General features: G+C 42.7%; 1 protein-coding gene and 1 long non-coding RNA gene across 2 annotated transcripts in view; one reads left to right on the forward strand and one right to left on the reverse strand.

Annotated features, from left to right (window-relative positions):
- The window catches only part of LOC140428358 (tyrosine-protein phosphatase non-receptor type 1-like), a 126,350-nt gene extending 109,841 nt beyond the window's left edge, over positions 1 to 16,509 (reverse strand). The window contains exon 1 of the mRNA XM_072514740.1: positions 16,303 to 16,509. Within this exon, the coding sequence (XP_072370841.1) occupies positions 16,303 to 16,359 (57 nt within the window). The 5' untranslated portion in view covers positions 16,360 to 16,509. The remainder of the gene's footprint in view (positions 1 to 16,302) is intronic.
- Positions 16,510 to 16,801: 292 nt separating this feature from the next.
- LOC140428359 (uncharacterized) lies at positions 16,802 to 18,587 on the forward strand. Its single transcript, XR_011948751.1, has 2 exons — positions 16,802 to 16,939; positions 17,765 to 18,587. It is a non-coding gene; the product is annotated as an uncharacterized lncRNA (long non-coding RNA).
- Positions 18,588 to 24,576: the final 5,989 nt, after the last annotated feature.

Here is a 24,576-nt window from a genome sequence, read left to right on the forward strand (position 1 = left end):
TATTCCCAAAACGACAGTAAGGATCACCCAATTACTTCTTAATGAAACGAGTGTACAAGAGGATGATGCAAGATGATAAAAGTTGTATTGTAATCACACCTTTTGCAACTTTAGGATATCCTAAAGTTCTGTACAGCCAATTACTCACTCTTGGCATGTCGTCAGTGTTGTAAAATATGCAGCAGCCTTGTATCACACAATGTCCTACAAACACTAAGTATCAACTAATTGAGTTTTTTTTTTAAACCCGTTCTGGTTGAGAAATAAATATTGGCTCAATGAACAGGACAGTACCATTGTTCTCTTTTGAATAATGCCATGGAATCTAGTATGTCCAATTGATAGGGCAGGAGCTCGGAGAAGAATTTGAGCCCACAACTGAGTCAAGAGGCAAATGTCCTATTACTGAATCAAGGCTGTCAAGACAGACGGAAATCTTAGTCACTTCTGCTCATCAATAGTTACACAACCTGACCTGCCCAAAAATTTCCACATATGTTGCTGCTTCTCTGAAGCAGGCACAAACCCAAATGTTATTCTATTTATTGAAATATGCCCCAATTCTTTATATGAAGTTCCCAAAATGCAGCAGGTGTAACTAAGCAGGAAAACAGAGATTTTAAAAAGTAAATCACCTTGCCTTTATAACTGAATCCCAAGCATTTGGAGTTAAATCATCAAAATCTGCTGAGTGCATGAAAATAAGCTCGTTGCTGAGGATATGGGCCAACAGTTAAGTAATTTCTAAACTTATGAAAGTACATGAAGGTGTCACACCCAACATTGCACACTGCATCCAGAAATGTACAAACGCTGTGGCTTTTGCCTCTCTTCTCTCACCCCACATAATACAAGCCATCATTAAAATTATATTGTGGCCTTCCGGTGGTGGCTATGGTGTGAGTGGTCACGCACAGGGCAGTTCCAACTTGAAGACATAGAAAAGAGCTCCTTTTACCCGAAATTCTAAGCAATTTAGTCAGAAGAGTGTAGCTGAAGGTCGGAGAAGACCCCGACCCCCCCCCCCCCCCCCCCCCCCCAGGAGTGGTATGTTTGCTGGTTACCAAACCCAGCAGAAGGTGAAAGAACTGGCCAAGGAGTTAAATGAAATGAAATGAAAATTGCTTATTGCCACAAGTAGGCTTCAAATGAAGTTACTGTGAAAAGCACCTAGTCATCACATTCCGGCGCCTGTTCGGGGAGGCTGGTACGGGAATTCAACCGTGCTGCTGGCCTGTGGTGCAGCAGCCAGTGGAAGGATGGCAAAGGGGGAGGGCGAGTGCAAGCTGGAAAGCTCCAGATGGAACAGTTGATGGCTTTCATCAAGGAAGAGTTCCGCCAGCAGAGGAAGGAGATGCACGAGGATCGCTCAAAGGCTATCAAAAGAGCTGTGGCACCCCTGAACGGCTCGATGGAGAGGGTGGAGAAATGTTTGGAGGCGCAGTGGTCATAGATCCGAGACTGAGAGGGTGATGTCGGACCACAACATTGGAGGCAGAGCCCTTAGGAGACTTTTGTAAGACGTTGAGAGCAAAGGTGGACGAGCAGGAAAATAGATAGAGAAGGCAGAGTCCGCGGATACTGGGCCTGCGTGAAGAAGTGGAAAGTGTGATTGCCATGAGGTAAGTTTCAAGAATGCTGTCGGGGCTGGTGACGGAGGGGGTGTTGGATAAAACCCCTGAAGTGGACAGAGCGCACAGGTCTCTGAGGCAGAGGCCTAAGCGGGGGAGCCGCCGCGGGCGGTGATCGTGAGGCACCATAAGTTGTGGAGAAAGAAAAGATTCTGTATTGGGCCAGGGAGAAGTGCAACAATGTCCGAATATACCAGGACATTGGAGCCGAGCTGGCAAAACAGCGCGCAGGTACAACAAAGTCGAGGTAGTGCTATATTGATGACAGATCAAGGTTTGGAGTGTTCTACCCGGCGAAGCTTTGGGTGACGTATCTATGCCGGAAATACGATTTTGAGACCTCAGAAGCAGCCAATGACTTTATCAAGGAGCATAAACTAGGGGTGAACTGAACTGAACAATTCTGAGAGACTGATGCGCTGGCGCTTTGAAGTAGTTGGCAAAACGGGCGGAGTGGGGTTGGAGCTGGGAGGGTTTTCTTTTCCTCCGATATGGAGGTTTTTTTCTTTTTTTTACTGTTGAATTAACAAAGGGAGGCAGGGGAGAAAAATTTGTAAGGGGACTGCTGACCCCATCCCCCTCCTGCTGCCTGTTTTTTTTTTCTGTTTGTTTGTTCTTGGGGAGGGTGACCTGTGGTCGAGATGAGTCTTTGTTTGGGCGGGGGAGGGAGAGGTCAGCAGGGAGCCTTCTTCACAGAGGAGAGGGCGGGGGGTCAGTGGGAGAAGCTTTTGGGCAGGAGTTGCCACACTGACAAGTAATGCTGTTGAACAGAAGTGAGATGGTGGTGGTGGGGGGGGGGGGGGGGGGGGGCACTCGGGGTTTGATTCAGTTGCAGGGAGTGGCAATTTTGAGGGGGTAATTTTTTTTTTAATAAACTGGGTTTGTGAACGCGAAGTGACGGACCTGGGTGGGAGATATGTGATTGCGAGTGGGGTATTAAAAGGGACGTTGGTGAATGTGTATACACGGGGCAGCACGGTGGCAGTGTTTAGCACTGCTGCCTCACAGCTCCTGGATCCCGGGTTCAATTCAGTCCTCGGGTATCAGTCTGTGTGGAGTTTGCACTTTCTCCCAGTGTCTTCATGGGTTTCCTCCGGGTGCTCCAGTTTCCTCCCACAGTCCAACGATGTGCAGGTTAAGTGGATTGGCCATGCTAAATAGCCCCCCAGTGTCCAAAAGATTAGGTGGGGTTACGGAGTTACGGGGATAGGGTGGAGATGTGGGCTTAAGTAGGGTGCTCTTTCCAAGGGCCTGTGCAGACCTGATGAGCTCAATGGCCTCCTTCTGCACTGTAAATTCTATGATTCTATGAATTAGGATGAAGTAGTTTTTATGAGGCAGCAATCCCAGACTTGGCCATGCACCAGTTGATTATGGGAGATTTTAATTGTATCCGAGGGCAGATAGATCGAGCCCCAGGTCAATGGGTAAGATACGAATGGCAAAGGAGCTGGGTGGGGTTTATGGAGAAGATGGGTATGGTGGACCCGTGGCACTTCAAGAACCCAGAGGGAAGGGAGTACTCCTTTTTTCCCCCCGCATGCATACTGGGTGAATTCCAGAATTTACTATTTTGTGGTGAGCCGGGAGATTTTGGTCGGGGTGTGGGGGTGGGTTGCAGAGTACACGGGGATAGTAATCTCGGACCAGGCGCCCCATTGGTTGGAGATTCGGCTTAGGTTGGGACAGGAGCAGAGGCCGGGGTGGAAGCTCGATTCAAGGTTTTTGCAGAGTGGCTTTTGTGGCAAAGTGCGGGCTGTAATTAAAGATTATATAGAATTAAACCAAAACGGGGAGGTGTCGCCGGCCACTTTTTGGGAAGCGCTAAAAGCAGTGGTCCGAGGGGGAGATTATCTCGTTCAAGGCTCATGCGGATAAGAAGAGGGAGGAATATGAACAGATAACGAAGATAGTGGAGGTAGATAGGGAGTACTTGATGGTGCCAACCACGGAGGGATTGGCAAGGAGGAAAAAATTACAGGAGCAATCTGATAGGCGGTCAATGTGAGGGCAGTAGGACAGCTGTGTAGGGCAAGAGGGGTGTAGAACGAATACAGAGAGAAGGCAAGTCGAATATTAGCACATCAGCTGCGGAGGCAGGCAGCGTCCAGGGAAATATTGAAAATGCGGATTGGAGCAGGGGATGTGGTCTCGTAGCCGGGGAAGATAAATGAGGCGTTTAGGGATTATTATAAGGAGCTGTACAGGGCGGACACAGGGTGAAGAGGGGGACATGGGATGGTTCTTGGATGAACTGGAGTTTCCACAGCTGGAGGAAGAGAAGAGGCAGGCGCTTGAGGAGCCCCTGGGGCTGAGGGAGATATTAAACAGGATAAATGGTATGAAGTCGGGAAAGGCCCCGGGGCCCAATGGATACCCGGCAGTATTTTATAGGAGTTCAGGACGGACCTGGCACCACATCTCTTGGGGGAGTTTAATGGGACATTGGAGAGGGGAGCTGCTGGAGATGATGATGCAGGCAACAGTTACATTAATACCAAAAAAGGGGAAGTACCCATTGGAACGTTGTTTGTGTAGGTCCATAGCGCTGTTAGACGTGAAAGTGCTGGCTAAGTTGGTGGCGGGAAGGATGGAAGGTTGTGTCCCGGGTGTGGTCACGGAGGACCAAACAGGCTTCGTGAAGGGCAGGCAGCTTTCTAGTAATACAAGGAGACTGTTAAATGTGATTACCACCCCGTCAAGCACTCAGGTACCGGAGGTAGTGGTGTCCATGGGCGCGGAGAAGGCATTTGACCGGGTGGTGTGGTAGTGCCCGAATGAGGTCGTGGGAAGGTTTGGGCCGAAGTTTGTGACATGGGGCGTGCCTGTTATATGTGGCACCGAGGGAGAATGTGCGGACCAATGACATGGGTTCACAGATCTTCGAACTACAAAGGGGAAAAAGGCAGGGGCGCCTACTCTCACCACTACTGTTTGCGCTGGCTATAGAGCCTCTGGCAATGGCAGGGGGTCAGCAGATTGGCAAGGAGTTATGAGGGGACGAAGGGAGCATCGGGTGTCGGTCTATGCCGAAGACCTACAATTGTATGTTTTGGACCCACTGGAAAGCATCATGGGCCTGTTGGGGAAGTTTGGGGTGTTCTCGGGTCACAAGTTAAATGTAGGAAAAAGCAAAGTGTTCTAGTGAATGAGTTGGGTCGGCGAGCCAATTTAGGAGGAATGCCATTTAAGGTGGCTAGAGGCAGGTTTAGAGACCTGGAGATTCAGACAGCGAGGGAATGGGCCATGCTTCAAAAATGGAATTTAACAAAACTGGTGGAAGGGCTCAAGAGGTGGGATACACTGCACTTGATTTTGGCAGGGAGGGTCCAAGTGGTGAAGATGAACATTCTGCCAAGGTGCGTGTTCATATTCCAGACACACCCGATCTTTATACCGAAGGCCTTCTTTCAGAAACTGGACACAATTATTTTGGACTTTGTTTGGGCAAGGAAGGTGCCATGGGTTAAGAGACCCTGTTACAGAGGCAGAGGGAGGGTTGGCATTGCCGAACCGGTTTCATTACTATTGGACAGCGAATGTGGAGAATGCTGGGAAGGAGAGGGGGTAGAATGGGTTAGGGTGGCGGAGGAATACTGTAAGGGGTCCAGCTTAAGGGCTATGGTAACGGCAGTGTTGCCAATGGCGCCGAGCATATACTCTGGGAGCCCAGTAGTGCAGTCCATGGAATCAGCTGAGGAGGCACTTTAGGATATAGAGGATGTTGATGTTAACGCCATTGTGTGAAAAACAGTTTTGAGCCGAGGGGGGATAGATAACACGTATAGGAAGTGGAGAGAAATGGGGCTGGTTAAGATGAGGGATTTGTATTTGGAGGAAGGGTTTGCCAGTAGATTTGAATTGAAAAAGAGGGTGGAGTTCCCGAGAGGAAGTGAGTTTAGGTACCTACAGGTAAGGAACTTTGCACGGAAGGTTTGGAAAGAGTTCCCCAGGTTGCCGAGGTACACTCTGCTGGAACAACTGTTGCTTCCGGATGAGGAAGGGGAGGGCAGGATCAGCGACATATTCAGGTGGCTGGGAGAGAAGGGAGGTGAACATTAAGGAGAGGTGAGAGGGGGAGCTGGGTGGGGAGATAAACTGGGGAGTATGGAGTGAGGCGCTACGAAGGGTAAATGCGACCTGCTCAGGCCGGGAGTAGCAAGGATAATGGGGGAGGAGGTGGAGCCGGAGCCTTTGATGGCGATATTTGGGATACCGGAGAAGCTGGAACTGATGAAGGGAGGAAGGCCGATGTTGTGGTGTTCTCCTCGGATTGTCTGGCGGCGAATCATATTAGAGTGGCAGTCAGCAACACTACTGGGGGTAGCGGCCTGGTAGGGGGACATATATGACTTTCTTCGGCTGGAAAAGATCAAATACTAAGTTGAGGAGTTCAGCGGAGGCTTTTGAAGCAAGGTGGGGAATGTTTGAGACCGTGCCCGAGGAGTTGTTCGTCACGGGGCGGGGAGAGGGGGGGAAGAGAGATTTGTACAAACTTTAAAGCTGTGTTGGGAAGTTTGTTTCCCAAAATGTTTATGTGCTGTAACATTTGGAATAAAATACATTTTTTAAAAATTATACTGTGAAAAGCTGCTGAAGCTGCACTTTGAAAATTAATTTCAAGCCACAACTGGAAGTATATTAAACGTCTACAAGTACTGTAACATTCCACGCTACCTCGTGTCACTTGATCAACTTTCCCAGTTGCTATACAAGGGTAACCGAGTACTGTTTAACCCAGAGTTCATCTTCCTTGCAAGTGAACCATGATCTTTTGTTTAAACAGGTCTGCCTGCTGGATTTTTAGTTGCCACAGTAAACTCCCAGACACCAATATGGGGCTAGCAGTTGGAATATACTTCCAGTGGCAGAAGATGCAGCAGAGCAGGTGACCATGGTGACCCCATTCACAGCTCACATTCATGCTTCACTTTACCTGTGGTAATGATCGCTAATATGATTGGAGTAATATCTGTTGCCATGTGCCAAGTGTTGTTTTATCAAGTGTGGATACTGATTCTGTTGAAGTATTTTACTGGATATAGGAAAAGACTGTCCACACGCTCAAATGGATCCAGTGGCCAACAAATTATAACTAAAATCCTTGCTCTTTAATTTGTCAATTTGTTACATCTTATCAGTAGCCTTCAAAAGATCTTTCATACAAGGCACTCAAAATATCTCAAAAGTCTAGAAGTAAAAAGGTGGATGGCATCTGTACACTAAATATTGTCTGAGATGAACTATAGCAGAAAAGAAACTACATCCCAACAACCACCTTAAAACATTCATTCCCTCCAACACCAGCACACAGTTTCAGCAGTATGTAGAATTCCAAAGCATTAGAAAAATTAAACCTGATTATCCCTTGAAGTGTCAGCAGATTTCACCCAAATGTGTTCGGCGCAAGTTCAGTTAGACCTTAAAGGGAGAGTGTGAAAACTCTCTTTAATGGGAAACTTCAACTGCTTTTATTTAAATTGGGGAAATGGTTTGCATTCAAAATTGGTATACATCACGATTGATTTTGACCAAGCGTGTCAAGGAAATAATGACAAGTGATTCTGAACTCAGATGGTATTTGTTAATTAGCTGGAATATGTGCTAGATGTGGAAGTATCAGCATCCCAGGTCAACTACAGAGTGATGAACTTCAATATGATGTGAGAGTCAGAAATACACAAGACTAGAACAAGATCTAGAACTTCAAAGGACTTGAATTGATTATATGAAAGATGAACAAATCAAAAGTGTGTTATTCAACAGTTCAATAGAAACGAAGTGGAACAATGTTAAATATGTAATATTGAGCATACATTGCCAAAACCAGTTAAGCTCAGGCAAAGTAAATGTGATTCCAAATAAATCAAAACTGACAGAAAAAAATGTCCTGTATAAATTCTGCAGAGTAAAAGGCAGTCAGTTGGATAGTTAGAAGAAAATGCATAATCACGTTAGGGATTATCAGAAAAGCATGAGTTGGAAAAGTTACAGCATCTCATGTGAGCATAGCAATAAAACTCAGAGCAAGTATTTTTAAGGAATATTTCCTCTGGGTTTTCTCAAGGTCAGCAACATGTCCTCTCCAGTTGGGGATATTAAAATCAATGACTTCATTATAAATGAGATAGAAGTTTTAAACAGGTCAAATTAGCTCAAAACAAAGAAATCCCATGAGAAGATTAGTATTTATCTCATCACATGGAGATATATTCAGGAGGACATTATTCCTATGATGGCATCAATGGCCACTGAACAGATGGATTCCAAAAAGGACTGGTGGCACATTCAAAAATGGTGATAATTACTGATCCATTAAATTTCCTTCCATTCCAGAAAAATAATCAATCATGGAATAAAATTGATTAATGTGCAATAATAGTTAAAAGCAGCCAACATGAACTTGGAAGGAAAAGATACTGTTTCTCCACTAACTTTTTTTTAAAAAAAAAGTCAACCTAAATGGACTGCAGTAAATAATATGCGATACCATGACTTCCAAAGGCTGCTGATAAAGTTCCACGTGAAAGGCTATTAAGTAAACAAAAAGCTTTAGTGATTCTGGGCAAACTCTAGGAACGTCTACAAGTACTGTAGTAAACAAAGGAGTACAAATTGGAGAAACGTTGAAATTACAGTGGGACGTTCTAAATGGGGTTCTTCCGAGCTTGGCACGGAGACTACTACAATAATTTACAAAAGCGACCCAACCTCAAAGTAATCATCAAATTAGACAGGCTGGAGCAGGAATTGGCAATCTGCGGTTCTTCAGCATCTCATTTGTGCCTCCTTTCAGTTGGATCATATTAACATGAAAGAAAGTCCAACCCAAAAAACAGGGGAAAAATTGTAGTATTATTCTGGGGATAAAAGGTTAGTCATGATGATGGTGCAGTTTCAAATTATTTTAATAAAATCATTCTCTATACAAACCTGTTTGAGGTGGTATAACTACACCATCATTGTAGATAATGCCTTTGGTTCAAGAAACAGATTTTATAGTTACGACCATTATTATTTGTAATAAGAGTTGATAAAATATGCCATTAAAAGCTTTTTTTTTTTAAAAAGCGAGGGAATAGCCAGAAAGTCTTAATTCCCACAAGTTTATCCTCCCCTCCTCTTACCCCCCCCAACCCCAAAGCTGACTTGAAACTTATTAGAAATCAAAAACATAATTCTGAGCAAGGTCTATTAATCCAAACTATTTTCAAATACAGGCACAATGTCTCAAAGTCCAAAACACCCAGACGGAATTTGCCGGATTTCAAGGTCGGCACAGGAACAGACAGGTGTGTAATGGCAAAGAGGACAACTAGTCAGGCGCTACATTGCACCAATGCAGTGCCTAACTGAATTGCCCAGGTGAGAGTTTTTTACTCATTTAAAAAGTGACCAGTTTTTAGGTAGGTTTGAGACACTATTGTAATACATTAATTCAATACATTCATTTTAGTGCAACTGCAAATTATGCATTCTACCAAAGATATTTAGCAACATTCAATATTTTGCTTCACAATGCCAAATTTTCAGCTGGCAGTTTCCAATAGCTTTTATCTTATGCAAACTTTTTTTTTTTAAAAAAAAAAAGGTTTCTCAGGTAAAAAACAAAAGATTGCCGACCCTTGGTCCTAACCAGAGGAAGCTGGTTCAGAAATTACAAGAGTGAGCAGAACAATGGCAGATGACTTAATGCAGAAAACTGCTTCCAATTGGGACGGTAAAATAGATGAACCACACTGTTCACAACCTCACTGCCTCATTTGGCCCAGGAATATGTCCCTGACTCCATATCCTCTCCGTTACCAAGGTTGCTTACTTTCACCTCCATAATATCGCCCATCTCCAGTCACCTCCCACCACTCCCCACCTGTTCATTTGTTGTTGAAACCAACCTCCAGGCTTTTGTTATATGGACACAAGAAGATAGGAGCCGGAGGAGGCCTTTTGGTCCTTTGAGCCTGCTCCGCCATTGATCACGATCATGTCTGATCATCCAACTCAATAGCCTAATCCTGCTTTCTCCCCATAACCTTTGATCCCATTCACCCCACGTGCTATATCTAGCCACCTCTTGAATATATTCAATGTTTTAGCATCAACTACCGCCTGTGGTAATGAATTCCACAGGCTCACCACTCTTTTGGTGAAGAAATGCGCCTCATCTCTGTCCAAAATGGCTTATCCTGAATCCTCAGACTGTGATCCCCTGTTCTGGACACACCCACCATCGGGAATATCTTCCTTGCATCTACCCTGTCTAGGCCTGTTAGAATTTTATAAGTCTCTGAGATCCCCCCTTATTCTCCTAAACTCCAGCGAGAACAATCCCAACCTAGTCAATCTCCCCTCATATGACAGTCTCGCCATCCCTAGAATCAGTCTAGAGAACAAGAACATCCTTCCTCAGAAAAGGAGACCAAAACTGCACAAAATATCCGAGCTGTGGCCTCACCAAGGCCCTGTATAATTGGAACAACACATCCCTACTCCTGTACTCAAAACCTCTCGCAATGAAGGCCGATATACCATTGGCCTTCTTTACCGCCTGTTGCACCTGCATGCTTACTTTCAGCGACTGGTACACAAGGACACCCAGATCCCGCTGCACTCTCCCCTCTCTCAATTTACAACCATTCAGGTAATAATCTTCCTGTTTTTGTTTCCAAAGTGAATAACCTTACGCTTATCCAAATTGTACTGCATCTACCATTGATTTACCCACTCGCCCAACCTGTCCAGATCATGCTGTAGGATCTCTGCATCCTCACAGTTCACCCTCCCACCTAACTTGGTATCATCTGCAAACTATGAGATGTTACATTTGTTCCCTCATCCAAATCATTAATATATATTGTGAATAGGTGGGGTCCCTGTGGCCCTACTAGTTACTGCCTGCCAATTTGAAAAGGACCAATTAATTCCTACTCTTGGTTTCATCTCCGCCAACAGGCTTCTATCCACCTCAATACACTTCCCCCAATCCCCGTGCTTTAATCTTGCATAATAATCTCTTATGCAGGACTTTGTCAAATGCCTTCTGAAAGTCCAAATATACCACATCGACTGGCTCCCCCTTGTCAACTATACTAGTTACATCTTCAAAGAATTCCAACAGATTTGTCAAGCATGATCTTCCCTTCACAAATCCATGCTGACTGACTGATCTTGCCACTGCTTTCTAAATGTTCCACAATAAAGTCCTTGATAATGGATTCAAGCATTTTCCCCACTACCGATGTTAGTCTTACTGGTCTATAATTTCCTGTTTTCGCTCTACCTCCTTTTTTGAATATTGGAGTGATATTAACTACCCTCCAATCTGCAGGGACTGTTTCAGAGTCTATAGAATCCCAGAAGATGACCACCAATGCATCCACTATTTTCAGAGCCACCTCCTTAAAGCACTCTGGGATGCAGATTATCAGGTACTGGGGATTTATCCGCCTTCAATCCCATTAATTTTCCAAGCATCATTTTTCTACTAATATTGATCTCCCTCAGTTCATCCCTCTCACTAAACCTTTCATTCTCCAACATTTCTGGTATCTGATTTGTGCCCTCTTTTGTGAAGACAGAACCAAAGTATGTATTCAATTGCTCAGCAATTTCATTATGCCTTATTATACATTCCCCTGTTTCTGTCTGTAGAGGGCCTACATTTGTCTTTATCAATCTCTTCCTCTTCACATATCTATAGAATTCCTTCAGAGTAGACTAGTCCAATACTGTGGCTTCGCACCTTCCACCCCAAATCTCAGTGGCAACATTGGCTCTGCAATGCTTCAAATGTACAATGCTCATCTTTGTGTTCAAATCCCTCTATAGTCTCATCCCTCTCCAACTTCATTCTTTTCCCTGTTCAGAACACTCAGAAAACCATGTTCCTCCAATTCTGAACTTATGCATCCCACCTTCCTTCACCCCACCACAGGTGGCTGGGCATTCATCTGCCTAGGCCTCGATATTCCCTCTGAAAACCTGACCACCTTTTTAAAAAATGTTCCTTAAAATCTACCACTTTGGCCAAGCTTATGGTCACCTGCCCTAATGTCCCCTTTAAGCTTGGCTAATTACATTGCTGTGAAGCATCTTGGAATTTTTAAAAACACCCAGATGCTAATAGAATATTCAACTACATAGCTGAATTAAGAGAATACAAGGCAGAAGCATGAGCAAACTTTATAGCACTCTGGTTAGACTTATTAATTCTGGGCATATCCCTGGAGGTTTGGTCTTGTGAACTTTTCTTGTCATTTGCAAACATTACTGCATTTATTAGATGAAAGCTGACTCAGCAATGTGATTAGTAGCATTTTGAAGGAAAAAGTAAAAAAAATTTCTGGATATCCATCTTATGCAAAAGGATCATTTTTATGTGATCAAAAATTTACAAGAGGTTCAAGGCAGCTTGCTAAACTCAATTAATATACCAGATTTTACAGCAATCTAAAACAAACAACAGACTTTCATCTCCTGCATGATTTTTGCAGTTTTTGATATTTACTATTTCAATAGCATTACATGGACTGAATAGTTAAAAAGCTTGTTCAAACTGAGATTCCTAGTTTCATCTTAATTTTGGAAAACAAGAAACTATTTTAAAATGCATGCATTATTTGTACAACACATCTATGTTAAGAAACATGATACAAAACGTATTCCATTTTAAAATGTGTTTGAACCAGTGCTTCATCCATGCCTGAACATATTTTGTGAATCTCGATCTGGATGTCTTAGCTAGATGGCAAAATTACATTGCTCATCAGTGATCTTTTTTGAAATGGAATTCTCCACTTCGGGAACCACCTTTGTAGTTAGCAGGAAATTATTCCAATGATGCTGACTTGACTAAATTTACTGCAATTAACAAGAATAAACTCAAACCAGTGAGCCTGTTTGTCTCTGTTTAAATACACTACTATCACAAAATTGGTTTGCTACACATCCCAAAAAAATTTATGAGCTACTTCTCGCACTACCCCATTATCCCAAGCATACAAATAATCAATGAGACTGATCAATGCAATGATTCTAGGGTCAACTATGATAAATTAACAACATGCGATCAAAAAACCAGACCTACAATACAGGAATAAATAAATTTGTTTCAATTACATGGTTACAATCTGAAAGCAGCCAAGCTTATATGGTTACAATCTGAAAGCAGCCAAGCTTTGGTGGTTTGGGGGATCTAAAAACATTAATTTTTGGTCATTAAAACCTCTGGCTAAGACCAGAGACACAGATACGGTATACAGTTACAATAGTGTAAGCAATTAAAATGAGGCACAAGTTGCCAACTTTCTTCTCAATCAAATGGCTACATGCATCACACTTGAACATCACCAAAAGAGGTGCCTGCAGCTAGCACGACTGTAAGTGCCAAGATGTTTCAAGTAACTTGCTATAACCGACCTATGAATGAGACTTTTATCAAAAAGTGGCTCTTCAATGCACTTAACGATAAGTTGGAACATGACTTAAGTCAATGCAGTTCTGGACAAGCTCACTCGTTAAATTCTGTTCAGACAAGTACACACTATAAGCATGTTGGCGAAGCATTGTTATTGACATCAGCTCCACAGAGGAGGCATTACTTCACAGAGGGGGTTATGTCTCTGGAATTCTCTATCCCAGAGGGCTGGGAAGGCTCAGTCATTGAGTGTGCTTAAGGCAGAGATCAACTGATATCTTTACCACCTGGAAATTTTAACAATATGGGAATAGTGCAGGAAATTGGCATTGAAGTCAAAGATCATCCATCATCTAAATGAATTGCTGAGTGGACTCTTGGGGCTGGATGGCCGACTTCCGTTCCTACGCCAGTCATATCACAGATATCATTCAGGGCATTCTACCTGCAGTCTGAATGATGACAATGCTGGCTGACAGTTGCCCTCATTCATTGCACACTGAATGCTTAGAAACACCATTGAAATGAAATGAAAATCGCTTATTGTCACAAGTAGGCTTCAAATGAAGTTACTGTGAAAAGCCCCTAGTCGCCACATTCCGGCACCCGTTCGTGGAGGCTGTTACGGGAATTGAACAGTGCTGCTGGCCTGCCTTGGTGTGCTTTCAAAGCCAGCAATTTAGCCCTGTGCTAAACAGCCACTGCGTGTACGTTACTCTAGATCTGACAAGCAGAGCACAACAGCTCAGATCTTGCAGCAGCAGGACATCTAATGTCTGTCAGTTAAACTTAACCTTGCACATTAATATTTTGAGCAAATTGCCTCACATTCAGATTTGAATGTACAAGCTGATAATGGCTAGTTATAGGTGGCAACACTAATAAAAGTCAAGTCATATTTAGAGACTTTTGGGTCTTTTAAGATAATGGCAAACAGTATCCAATGTAGATAAGAGTAATATAACAAAGCAAGGAACAAAACCAGGATAAGTAAGTTTGGAGCACATAGAACATACAGTGCAGAAGATGATCATTCGGCCCATCGAGTCTGCACCGACCGACTTAAGCCCTCACTTCCACCCTATCTCCGTAATCTAATAACCCCTCCTAAACTTTTTGGCCATTAAGGGCAATTTATCATGGCCAATCCACCTAACCTGCACGTTTTTGGACTGTGGGGGGAAATCGGAGCACCCGGAGGAAACCCACGCAGACATGGGGAGAACGTGCAGACTCCGCACAGACAGTGACCTAGCAGGGATTCGAACTGGGACCCTGGCTCTGTGAAGCCACAGTACTATCTACTTGTGCTACCGTGATGCCCAGCAGTTAGTTCTGGCCTTCATTAACAGAGGATTTACTAAATGGTCTGCTGGACTCTAGTAAGAAAAAAAACAAATATGCCAAGTGGTGTACCAAACACACAAAATCAAGATGCTGGATTGTTACATCAACCACTGCGGCAGACACCAACAACTTTGTTCCTTGAGCACTGTCAGCATCTAATCCTGAAGATATTAGACAATTATACAACTATTATTGACAAAAAGTGAACAAAATATAACTTCTGACATCCAAATCCAAAACTATGGGGAAAATTTAATTGGGGGTTTTTGTAACAAAGGAATCATGATTCATTTGAAGTTTAAGATCCTGCAGTAGATTAATATTCTTAAATCGAGACAAATTGTTTACTGTGGTAAAGGCTTCAAGCACTAAGGAATGCAAATTTAGAAGCTGGAAGTAAAAATGGAAGTTTGACACAACTTTTACATGACAATTTCCATGGATGCAGTCCTGGAATTGCAGTGAACAGCAGAAGTGGTCCAAGAGTCAAAAAAATCCAGTCTGGGTAAGGGGTGGAATTGAGTGATGGCAAAGTGGGGAGGTTGAAACTGGGACAGGTATGTTAGATACTGTGGTTTTACCATTGCCAGACTAAAACTTTTTCACAGCTCAACAACCTCCCAAGCTGCACCTAATAAACTCAAATTACTGCCCTCACTACATGCCATATTCATTCTTGGTCAACTATTACTTCTGTCCTCCTTCACCAACCTTCACTGGCACTCCAATCCATCTTTTTCCCACATCCCCTTACCTCAGCATTTGGCTGGTCAGGTATTTTCACTCACCCAACTGCAAAGCAGTGGGATATATTAAATGCACTAAACAAATTAGAACTGTTGTAAATCGCTCAAAGTTGCCTCACATTGTCCCCTACAACAAATTCATAGTCTGATCATATCGGTTAATACTTTTTATGGTGAAAATTCCAAACCTCAAATCGTTCCTAAACACATTTCCCAAAATTATCCCTCAAAAGCTTATCAGACCCACTTCAGTCTCCACAGCCAAATGAGCTGGTTCCACAATGAAAAGTTTCATATATTGGATTTGGTGAGCCAAATGGCCTCCTACTGCACTGTAAATTCTATGATTCTAGGAAAGGTCCATTTGCTACAGGGAAGTGAACTGCTCTAAGGCCCTGCATATTTTACTAGGAGCAAACTTTTTTTTTATAAAAACAAAGATACCCATGTTTACAGAAGTTAGTAAAAAAAAAAAATCAACAAGTCGTTAGATACATCTTACGAAGTAAATTTTACATCCCTACACAAGCATCAACATTTGCGGGTCATCCTTTTGAATTTGCCACATTACCCTCACGAATAAAGAGTCAACCTCATGTACAGGAAAACGTATCGTCAACCGAGCATGTGGGAGACGACCATTAATGTTGTAGGGTTGCTCTGATGATTTCAAAACGCAGTATTACTTTATGCACCAGTAACCACCTTTGGTGGAAAAAGAATAGAACCCGGGTATTATTTAATAACAACTGAAGTTTGATAGTGAAGTCATGACCATGTTTGCCCGGCATTAAAGTGTAAAATAATCAAAGAAACTAGACAAATAGCTCCGTCCAGGACGCTTGGTTTACGCAACTCAAAAGGACGGTGAGGGACAATATGCCACCAAGGTAGACCAGCGACAGTTTGGTTTTAATGCACATTAATTTGTCGAAGCGGCTGTTGACAGCACTAATTAATTGGACAACCACGCCACAATCCGCAAGCGGCTTCCACGACGACTGGTGATGCTCAGAACCCGGCCCCAGACACTGGCGCTGCCGGTACACAGACCCAAGGTGCATTCTTATCACCCCCACCCCGGCCTGCACTTCCTTCCAGCCAGCAAACCGACCCCCGGGGAGGGGAGGAGGGCTGCCCGGACACTTCGCACCGCCCTCACCTGGTACAGCGTCGCCCAGCTCCCGTTTTTGTCGATCTCCGCAAACTCCTGCTCCATGACTGTTGTCAGTGCCGTTGCGCCTTCTTCGTCGCCACCCACCCCGCCCCCGGTGGGCCTTTCCCTGACGCTGTAAATCCCCGTCTCGCTTCGCTCCTACCACTTCATCTCAGCTACCTCACATCAAGAAGGCTCCAACTACACACCGGAAATACACCCCCCTCCTTCCTCCTCCTCTCGGCATGACTGACGCAGACTTCCACCAATCAGAAGGTGAAAGGGGTGGGAACTGGTGGTGCATGTTGTCTGTCGGGACTTGTAGTTCCCTCCTCGGGAAGTGACGTCACCGACAGGTCCCCTAGGAGGCATTTCGGTATAGCCACCCACCAAAAAACACATGTTCAGGTCTGTAAAGCCAGAATTCCCTTCGCTGAAATTAAAATGGATGGTTTTTTTTTTTGGGGGGGGGGGGAGTTTAGTTTCTCTGCGGTTACATTTCATCATGAGTTTCGCAATGCCTGCAGGGGGGTGTAGTTCTTCCCCCCCACCCCCCACCATTTCCGAGCCCAGGGGCCTTGCAGCTGCTGATTGATGTTTCTGAAAGGTGCGGGGGGTGGAGACACTTGGCGTCTTGCAATGGGTAAGGCTCGCTCCTACATTCAGAACCTGTTCCAGATCCAACAAGTTAACTGCACAAACGCACAATAAGTTAAGCTCACAAGGTTGAGGTTATTGTCCCCGATTTTCGCACTTTAATTTGACGGATATTTGATAAGTCTTTGCTCCTTTTTGGGCTGTGCTCCACCCGCTGTTTTGGGGCACTCCCCACATTTGCTTTTTCCATCAGTTACTTTTTGTTCTTTTGCTTAGTTAATTTACACCCAGCATCACGCCAATATCAGTGGCGGATGCTGGCCCAATCCTGCACGCGTAAATAAGCGTGCAGGTCATAAAATCCAAAAAAAAGAAGTAACATCAAATAGCAGTGGTGCGACCTTCTAAAAGGACAAGGCTGAGGTGGGTCAGAGATAGTAACCAACACAACCGAGTTAACCTGCTAAAAGAAAGGCATCACTTTCCTAATGGTATATTCAAGTTCTTTAATCTCTACTTTAGGAATTGTCCTCACATCCAAGAGGGGGAAGAAACAGTTCGGACCAGTATTCATAGATGCTAGCTCTACTGTTTTTCCCCCCACTTGATTTGAAATTGTTGATGAATATTCCTCAACTTTTCATTATAAAGGAATCATTGCTTTTTGGCTAAGATGAGGTCAGGTCAGGTGTAATGCATGGATCTGGCATGTCTCTCTTTTGGGGACCATGAATTGAATTCAATTTGAATTGGTTTTTGGAGCAGGCAAGGAGCTGGATTCGTGGTTTCCTCGGTCCACACTCTGACCTCTGGCTTTGTAACTCTGAAAAGTAAAAAAAAAGGAATCATGAAACCGTTTGCCTGTTGGCAGGGTTTCCAGTCGACACTGCTGATGAAGACGGGAATAACAACTTACCCTTTGCAAAGAGCCGCCTTATTTGATAGAGAACTAGTAACTGACATCTATGACCTTGGCCTGCTGCACTGTTCCAGCTCTTGATTAAGGAGAGATGTGGTATGATGTTTGGCTTTTTCAACAAGGTATATTTTGATATTGAGGTGTGTTTTAACCCTTTTGAATGCAGCAAATTTTAAAAAGAGACACATAAAGCAGGCTTTCTGGTCACTTCAAATCAAACTAAAGGATAAACATTTATCTGACGACACCCAACAATGTACACAACAATTACCCACCTTCATTCGTGCACACAATTACACAAAAAATGATTCGAAAACCATACATGCATTGATATCTCTAAATAGTAATATTTTAGTCCTTCAAGATTGTGGTTGGAAACATTGCAGGATGAAATTACTTTTCAGTTCACTTGTCATGAGAATGTCGCTTTAAAAAATGTTTGGCTGCTCATGTTACTGCAGTGATGTCAGAGTGTGGGTGGAGCTGAGCTCTGGTTCTGCTTTTTAGTTTCACTTTGAGCTCTCTGCCATGAAGGACTATCTCTTGATCATTTGGTGAATTCAGAAATTTAAATGTTTTCAGCATTGAATGTAAACCCTGATGTGCTTCTGTTTAAAGGTTGTTAAGTCTTTTGGATGTTAAAAGGACAGCTTAAAGGATTACTTAGTGTTGTATTCTTTGGAGGTTATCTTTGAATTAATGGTTGCTAAGATATTCACTTTGTTTTAAAAATGTTAACTTGAGTTCAAAGAATAAACATTGTTTTGCTTTTAAATATGCTTTTCATTTCTGCTGTACCACACCTGTAGAGTGGGCTGTGTGCTCCCCATACCACAATCTAGTAAAAGTTGTGGGTCAGGTGAACTCCGTGATACACCTTGGGGTTCTCTAAACCCTGGCCCATAACAATTGGGGGCTCGAGGGGGATAAAAGTCTTATCTATTGGATTGGCTTAGTGAACTTAAAGACAGTGAGGGGTGAGCATATTGTGGTTGCTTTTCAGGTGTGGTATTTTAGTTTAAGTGGGGAGTGTGTTGTGGACAATGGCTCTTTCAGAGGCTCAGATGTTTTTGGGGGTGGAGACGGTCACACACAGTACTTACAGACAGAGACTAAAAGCAGACTTAGATTTGGCAAAAACGTTGCAGTTAACATTACCTGACAAAATGCGTAAAGATGAGGTAAGTATGGCGGTGGTTAAGCATTTAAAGTGGCCTGAGATACAGTTTGATTCATTGGAAATGGCAAAAATTCAGATACAGATTAAACAAATGGAACATGAGAAAGAATTAAAGCAGCTTGAATACGAAAGAGAGGAAAAAGAAAAAGAAAGAGAGAGAGAGAGGACAGAGAAAAGGAGAGAGAAGAAAGGAGAAAAGAAAGAATAGCCCTAGCAGAACAAAAAGAAAGGGAGATACAGATCAGGGAAAAAGATAAAGAGAGAGAGTTTGAACTTCAGAAAATGGCCATGAAACATGACAAGTCAGTTAAAATTGGCAGACGTAAAGGGAAACGTACAGTTCGATGATAGTGATGAGGATAGTGAGAAAGAGCATCATAGTCAAAGGCGTGGTGGGGATCTATTTAAATATGTCCAAGCATTGCCAAGGTTTGACGAGATTGAGGTAGAAGCCTTTTTCATTTTATTTGATAAGGTAGCTAAACAAATGAAATGGCCACAGGACATGTGGGTATTACTGATTCAAACAAAGCTGGTAGATAGGGCTAGTGAAGTGTTTGCATCACTACCGGAGGTGTCTGGGACATATGAGGAGGTGAAAGAAATCTATCTCGGGTGCATATGACCAAGTGCCTGAAGCCTACAGATGAAGATTTAGAAATTTAAGGAAAGAATTTGGTCAAACATACATGGAGTTTGAAAGGCTCAAACAGAGTAATTTTGACAGGTGGATAAGGGCTTTGAAAATAGACCAAACTTATGAAGCTCTCAGAGAAATTATACTTTTGGAGGAGTTTAAAAATTCAATTCCTGATGTAGTGAGAGCTCATGTGTAAGAGCAGAGGGTTAAAACTGTAAGATTAGCAGCAGAAATGGCAGATGATTATGAATTAGTTCATAAATCAAAGCTTGGTTTCCGACATCAGTTTCAGCCTGTGAGGGATAGAAACTGGGGATATGAGAAACACTCAAGTGCTAAAGGTAAAGGTGGTCTGATGGGAGATAATAAGGAGAGTGTACCTCAGATTAAAAAATAAATCCAGGAGGGTGGAAGAGACATGAAAAGTTTCAAATGTTTTCACTGTAATAAACTAGGCCATGTAAAGTGAAAAGCACTGGGAAGGCTGATGTGGTGAAACAGGATAAGACAGTGGGGTTTGTTAAAGTGGAAAAGGAAAGCCCAAGTGAAGCGAAGTAAGTGCAAAATATTGTACAGAATGTTCAAGAGGTGATTGATAAGAAGGTGCCAGATGTCTTTAAAGAGTTTACTTGTGTGGATAAAGTTTACTCATGTGTATCAGGAGGAGTAGATAAAGAAGTCACAATTTTAAGAGATACGGGAGCTAGTCAATCTTTAATGGTAAGAGATGAGGAGTTATGTAGTTTGGGAAGAATGTTGCCAGAAAAGGTGGTAATATGTGGAATTCAGGGTGAGAGGAGTAGTGTTCCATTATACAAGGTAAGGTTGGAAAGTCCAGTGAAGAGTGGTGAAGTGGTAGTAGGAGTAATAGAGGAACTATCTTGTCCAGGAATATAGTTTATCTTGGGTAATGATATAGCTGGATCTCAAGTGGGAGTGATGCCTACTGTGGTTGATAAGCCAGTGGAAAATCAGACAACTGAAGTGTTGAAGGACGAATATCCTGGGATTTTTCCAGATTGTGTAGTAACAAGGTTGCAAATTCACAGGTTAAGACAAGAGGAGAAATCAAAGAGTGAAGATGAAGTTGAAGTGCAATTGTCAGAAACGATTTTTGATCAGATGGTTGAAAAAAACCAAGAACAGGTGGAGGATGAGACGGATATTTTTAGTTCAGGAAAATTGGCGGAGTTACAACAGAATGATATAGAAATAAAACGGATGTATCAGAAAGCATACACGGAAGAGGAATCTGCGTGTATACCAGAGCGTTGTTACCGTAAAAGTAATGTCTTGATGAGAAAATGGAGACCTTTACATATGCAGGCGGATGAAAAGTGGGCAGAAGTTCATCAAATAGTATTGCCAGTAGGGTATCGAAAGGAGCTGTTGCGAGTTGCAAATGAGGTACCAGTGGGAGGTCATTTGGGAATAAGGAAAACTCAAGCTAACATCCAGAAACATTTTTATTGGCCTGGACTACTTAAAGATGTAGTTAAATTTTGTCAATCATGTCACACATGTCAAGTGATAGGGAAACCTCAAGCAGTGATAAAACCAGGACCCTTAATACCCATTCCAGCATTTAAGGAACCTTTTACAAGGGTCCTAATTGATTGCGTAGGACTGCTTCCTAAAACAAAAAGTGGGAATCATTATCTTTTGACTATACTGGATGTGTCTACTAGGTTTCCAGAGGCCATTCCAGTACGTAATATTACAGCTAAAACGATTGTGGAGGAGTTACTTAAATTCTTTACTAGATATGGACTACCCACAGAAATACAATCGGATCAAGGATCAAGTTTTATCTCGAGGTTATTCAAAGAAGTAATGGATAGCTTACGAATAAAACAATTTAAATCAACTGCGTACCATCCAGAATCGCAGGGAGCTTTAGAAAAGTGGCATCAGACATTAAAGACAATGTTGAGGGCTTATTGTCAAGATTATCCAGAGGATTGAGATAAAGGAATTCCACTCGTACTGTTTGCAATTAGGGATGCACCTAATGAGTCAAACAAATTTAGTCCTTTTGAACTAATTTTTGGTCATAAGGTAAGAGGACCATGTAAATTGATTAAGGGAAAATTGATGAGTGAGAAATCAGAACTTGCGTTATTGGATTACGTGTCAAATTTTAGAGAACAATTAAATAGAGCAGAATTGGCTAGACAACATTTGAAAGTTGCACAAAATGTGATGAAACGGGTAGTGGACAAGAAATCCAAAGTTCGTAGTTTTGCCTGTGGAGATAAAGTTTTAGTGTTGTTACCAGTGGTAGGTGAACCTTTAAAAGCTAGGTTTAGTGGACCTTATCAGATTGGAAGGAAATTAAATGAGGTGAATTATGTGGTAAAAACACCAGATAGAAGGAAGACTCACCGAGTGTGTCATGTGAATATGCTTAAAAGGTACTTTGAAAGGGAAGGAGAGAAAGAGGAGGAGGTTTTAATGATTCTAACTCAAAGTGATGAACCAAATCCAGATGACTGTGAATTTGACATACCTCAAATTAAATTGGAAAATGAGAATGTTCTTAAAAATTGGGATAAATTGTTGAGTTATCTTCCAGAGGTACCTTTATACAAAAGGGCAAAGGAGATTTCAGCTTTTGTGACTCCAGATGGTATATACCAATTCAAAGTTATGCCATTTGGCATGAAAAACGCCCCAGCCACATTTCAACAGTTAACTAACAAAGTTGTTTCAGGATTACCCAATTGTGCGGTATACATCGACGATCTGGTAATTTTCAGCCATACATGGAAAGAACATTTAAAACATCTGATGGAGTTATTCGATCGACTTCAGGAGGCAGGTTTGGTGATAAACCTAGCCAAAAGTGAATGTGGAAAAGCCCAAGTCACTTTCCTTGGTAAGTTTTCGATACCCTCGAGACAAAGGGAAATAATGCGATTTCTTGGCATGAGTGGATTTGATCAAACATTTGTGCAAAAGTTTTGTAGCGTGATTGCTCCACTGATGGACTTGCTGAAGAAACGTCGAAAATGTAAATGGACAGCGGACTTTCAGCAGGCATTTGACAGCCTGAAAGCTGTGATAACCAATGCCCCTGTGTTGGAGAATTGCAAGGGACTCTGTGATCAGATTGAACTAAAGTATCTGACTTTAAAGAGAAATGCTGAGGCGTAGAGCAATGGAAGGATCATGCAGAGACCTTCTTTTTCAAAGAGACTGTCAATCATGAAGGATTTCAGTTGGAGGAAGAAGAATGAAAAAAAATGGACTATATTATTACACCTGTTTGTGTGTGTTGTTTCTTTTGAAATGATAAAGTATATTTACTGTGTGCATTTCTTAAAGGATGTTGAAAATGTGAAAAATGAAACCATCTTGAAGTTGATGGTTTATTTTTATTTCTTGGGGGGAGGTGTCATGAGAATGTCGCTTTAAGAAATGTTTGGCTGCTCATGTTACTGCAGTGATGTCAGAGTGTGGGTGGAGCTGAGCTCTGGTTCTGCTTTTTAGTTTCACTTTGAGAAAAGCTTGGGTGTGTCTCTGTCTTTTTGGTTTTGTTTTTCAGTGTGTTGCAGCTGAAGTCAGCCAAAGCAGCTGTAGTGTTGAGCTCTCTGCCATGAAGGACGATCTCTTGATCATTTGGTGAATTCAGAAATTTAAATGTTTTCAGCATTGAATGTAAACCCTGCTTCTGTTTAAAGGTTGTTAAGTCTTTTGGATGTTAAAAGGACAGCTTAAAGGATTACTTAGTGTTGTATTCTTTGGGGGTTATCTTTGAATTAATGGTTGCTAAGATATTCACTGTTTGTTTTACATAGGTTTACTTGAGTTCATAAATAAACATTGTTTTGCTTTTAAAAATATTTTTCATTTCTGCTGTACCCTACCTGTAGAGTGGGCTGTGTGCTCCCCATACCAAAATCTAGTAAAAGCTGTGGGTCAGGTGAACTCCGTGATACAATTTTGGGTTCTCTAAACCCGGACCCATAACACACTGAAGAAGACAAAATGAAGGTCAGAGATCTTTGTTGGTTTTTTTCAGTCAAAGCTGTGGTTGAACTTCTGTAGCGAAGAAATATAATTTTGTAGGTGAAATGAATTGGCCCCACGTTTCTGCCAATGAAGGATTTTTCAGGAAGGATCTTCTCTTGTGTTGAACAAAATGGCTTCACTCTGGATGCCGTATCCCAGACTGACTTGTCCTGTCCTCATGGATGTCTGACTTTTCCTATCACAGGCCAGTTTCGATCATGTGGCAATAGTATCAATGTATTACATTGTGCACACAATGGAGGCTATTTGCTATACAGTAGTCTAGCTATGATTAGCTTTCAAAACATCTTTAAATTTCATTATAGAATCATAGAATTTACAGTGCAAAATGAGGCCATCCGGCCCATCGAGTCCGCACCAGCCTTTGGAAAGAACATCCCACCCAAGCCCACATCTTTACCCGATCGCCATAACCCAGTAACCCCACTTAACACTTTTGGACACTAACGGCAATTTAGCATGGCCAATCCACCTAACCTGCACATCTTTGGGCTGTGGGAGGAAACCGGAGCACCCGGAGAAAGCCCATGCAAACACTGGGAGAACATGCAGACTCCGCACAGACAGTGACCCAAGCTGAAATGAACTGGGACCCTGGAACTGCGAAGCACAGTGCTAACCATTGTGCTACCGTGCCATTGCCAGCATGGGGCTGTGGTGTTGGGTGCTCTGGTGCACAGATGAGCCAACACAGTTGTATGTGGTACAACTCTATTTTATTTTAACTCTTATAATACAGTTCGTTCTGGATACTCTGCACGTGCTGTCTCCCTGAGTGTGTTTGGTGGCATATGTGTCCTGGTCCTCCTCTGCAGCTAATACTGACCACCGGGGGTCGTGTCTGTGCTTTTATATCTTTCTGTCATTGGTTGAGGTGTTGTGTGTTCTGATTTGTCTGTTGGTGTGTCT

The sequence above is a fragment of the Scyliorhinus torazame genome, chromosome 8, assembly GCF_047496885.1.
Source record: "Scyliorhinus torazame isolate Kashiwa2021f chromosome 8, sScyTor2.1, whole genome shotgun sequence".
Classification (NCBI taxonomy): Eukaryota; Metazoa; Chordata; class Chondrichthyes; order Carcharhiniformes; family Scyliorhinidae; genus Scyliorhinus; species Scyliorhinus torazame.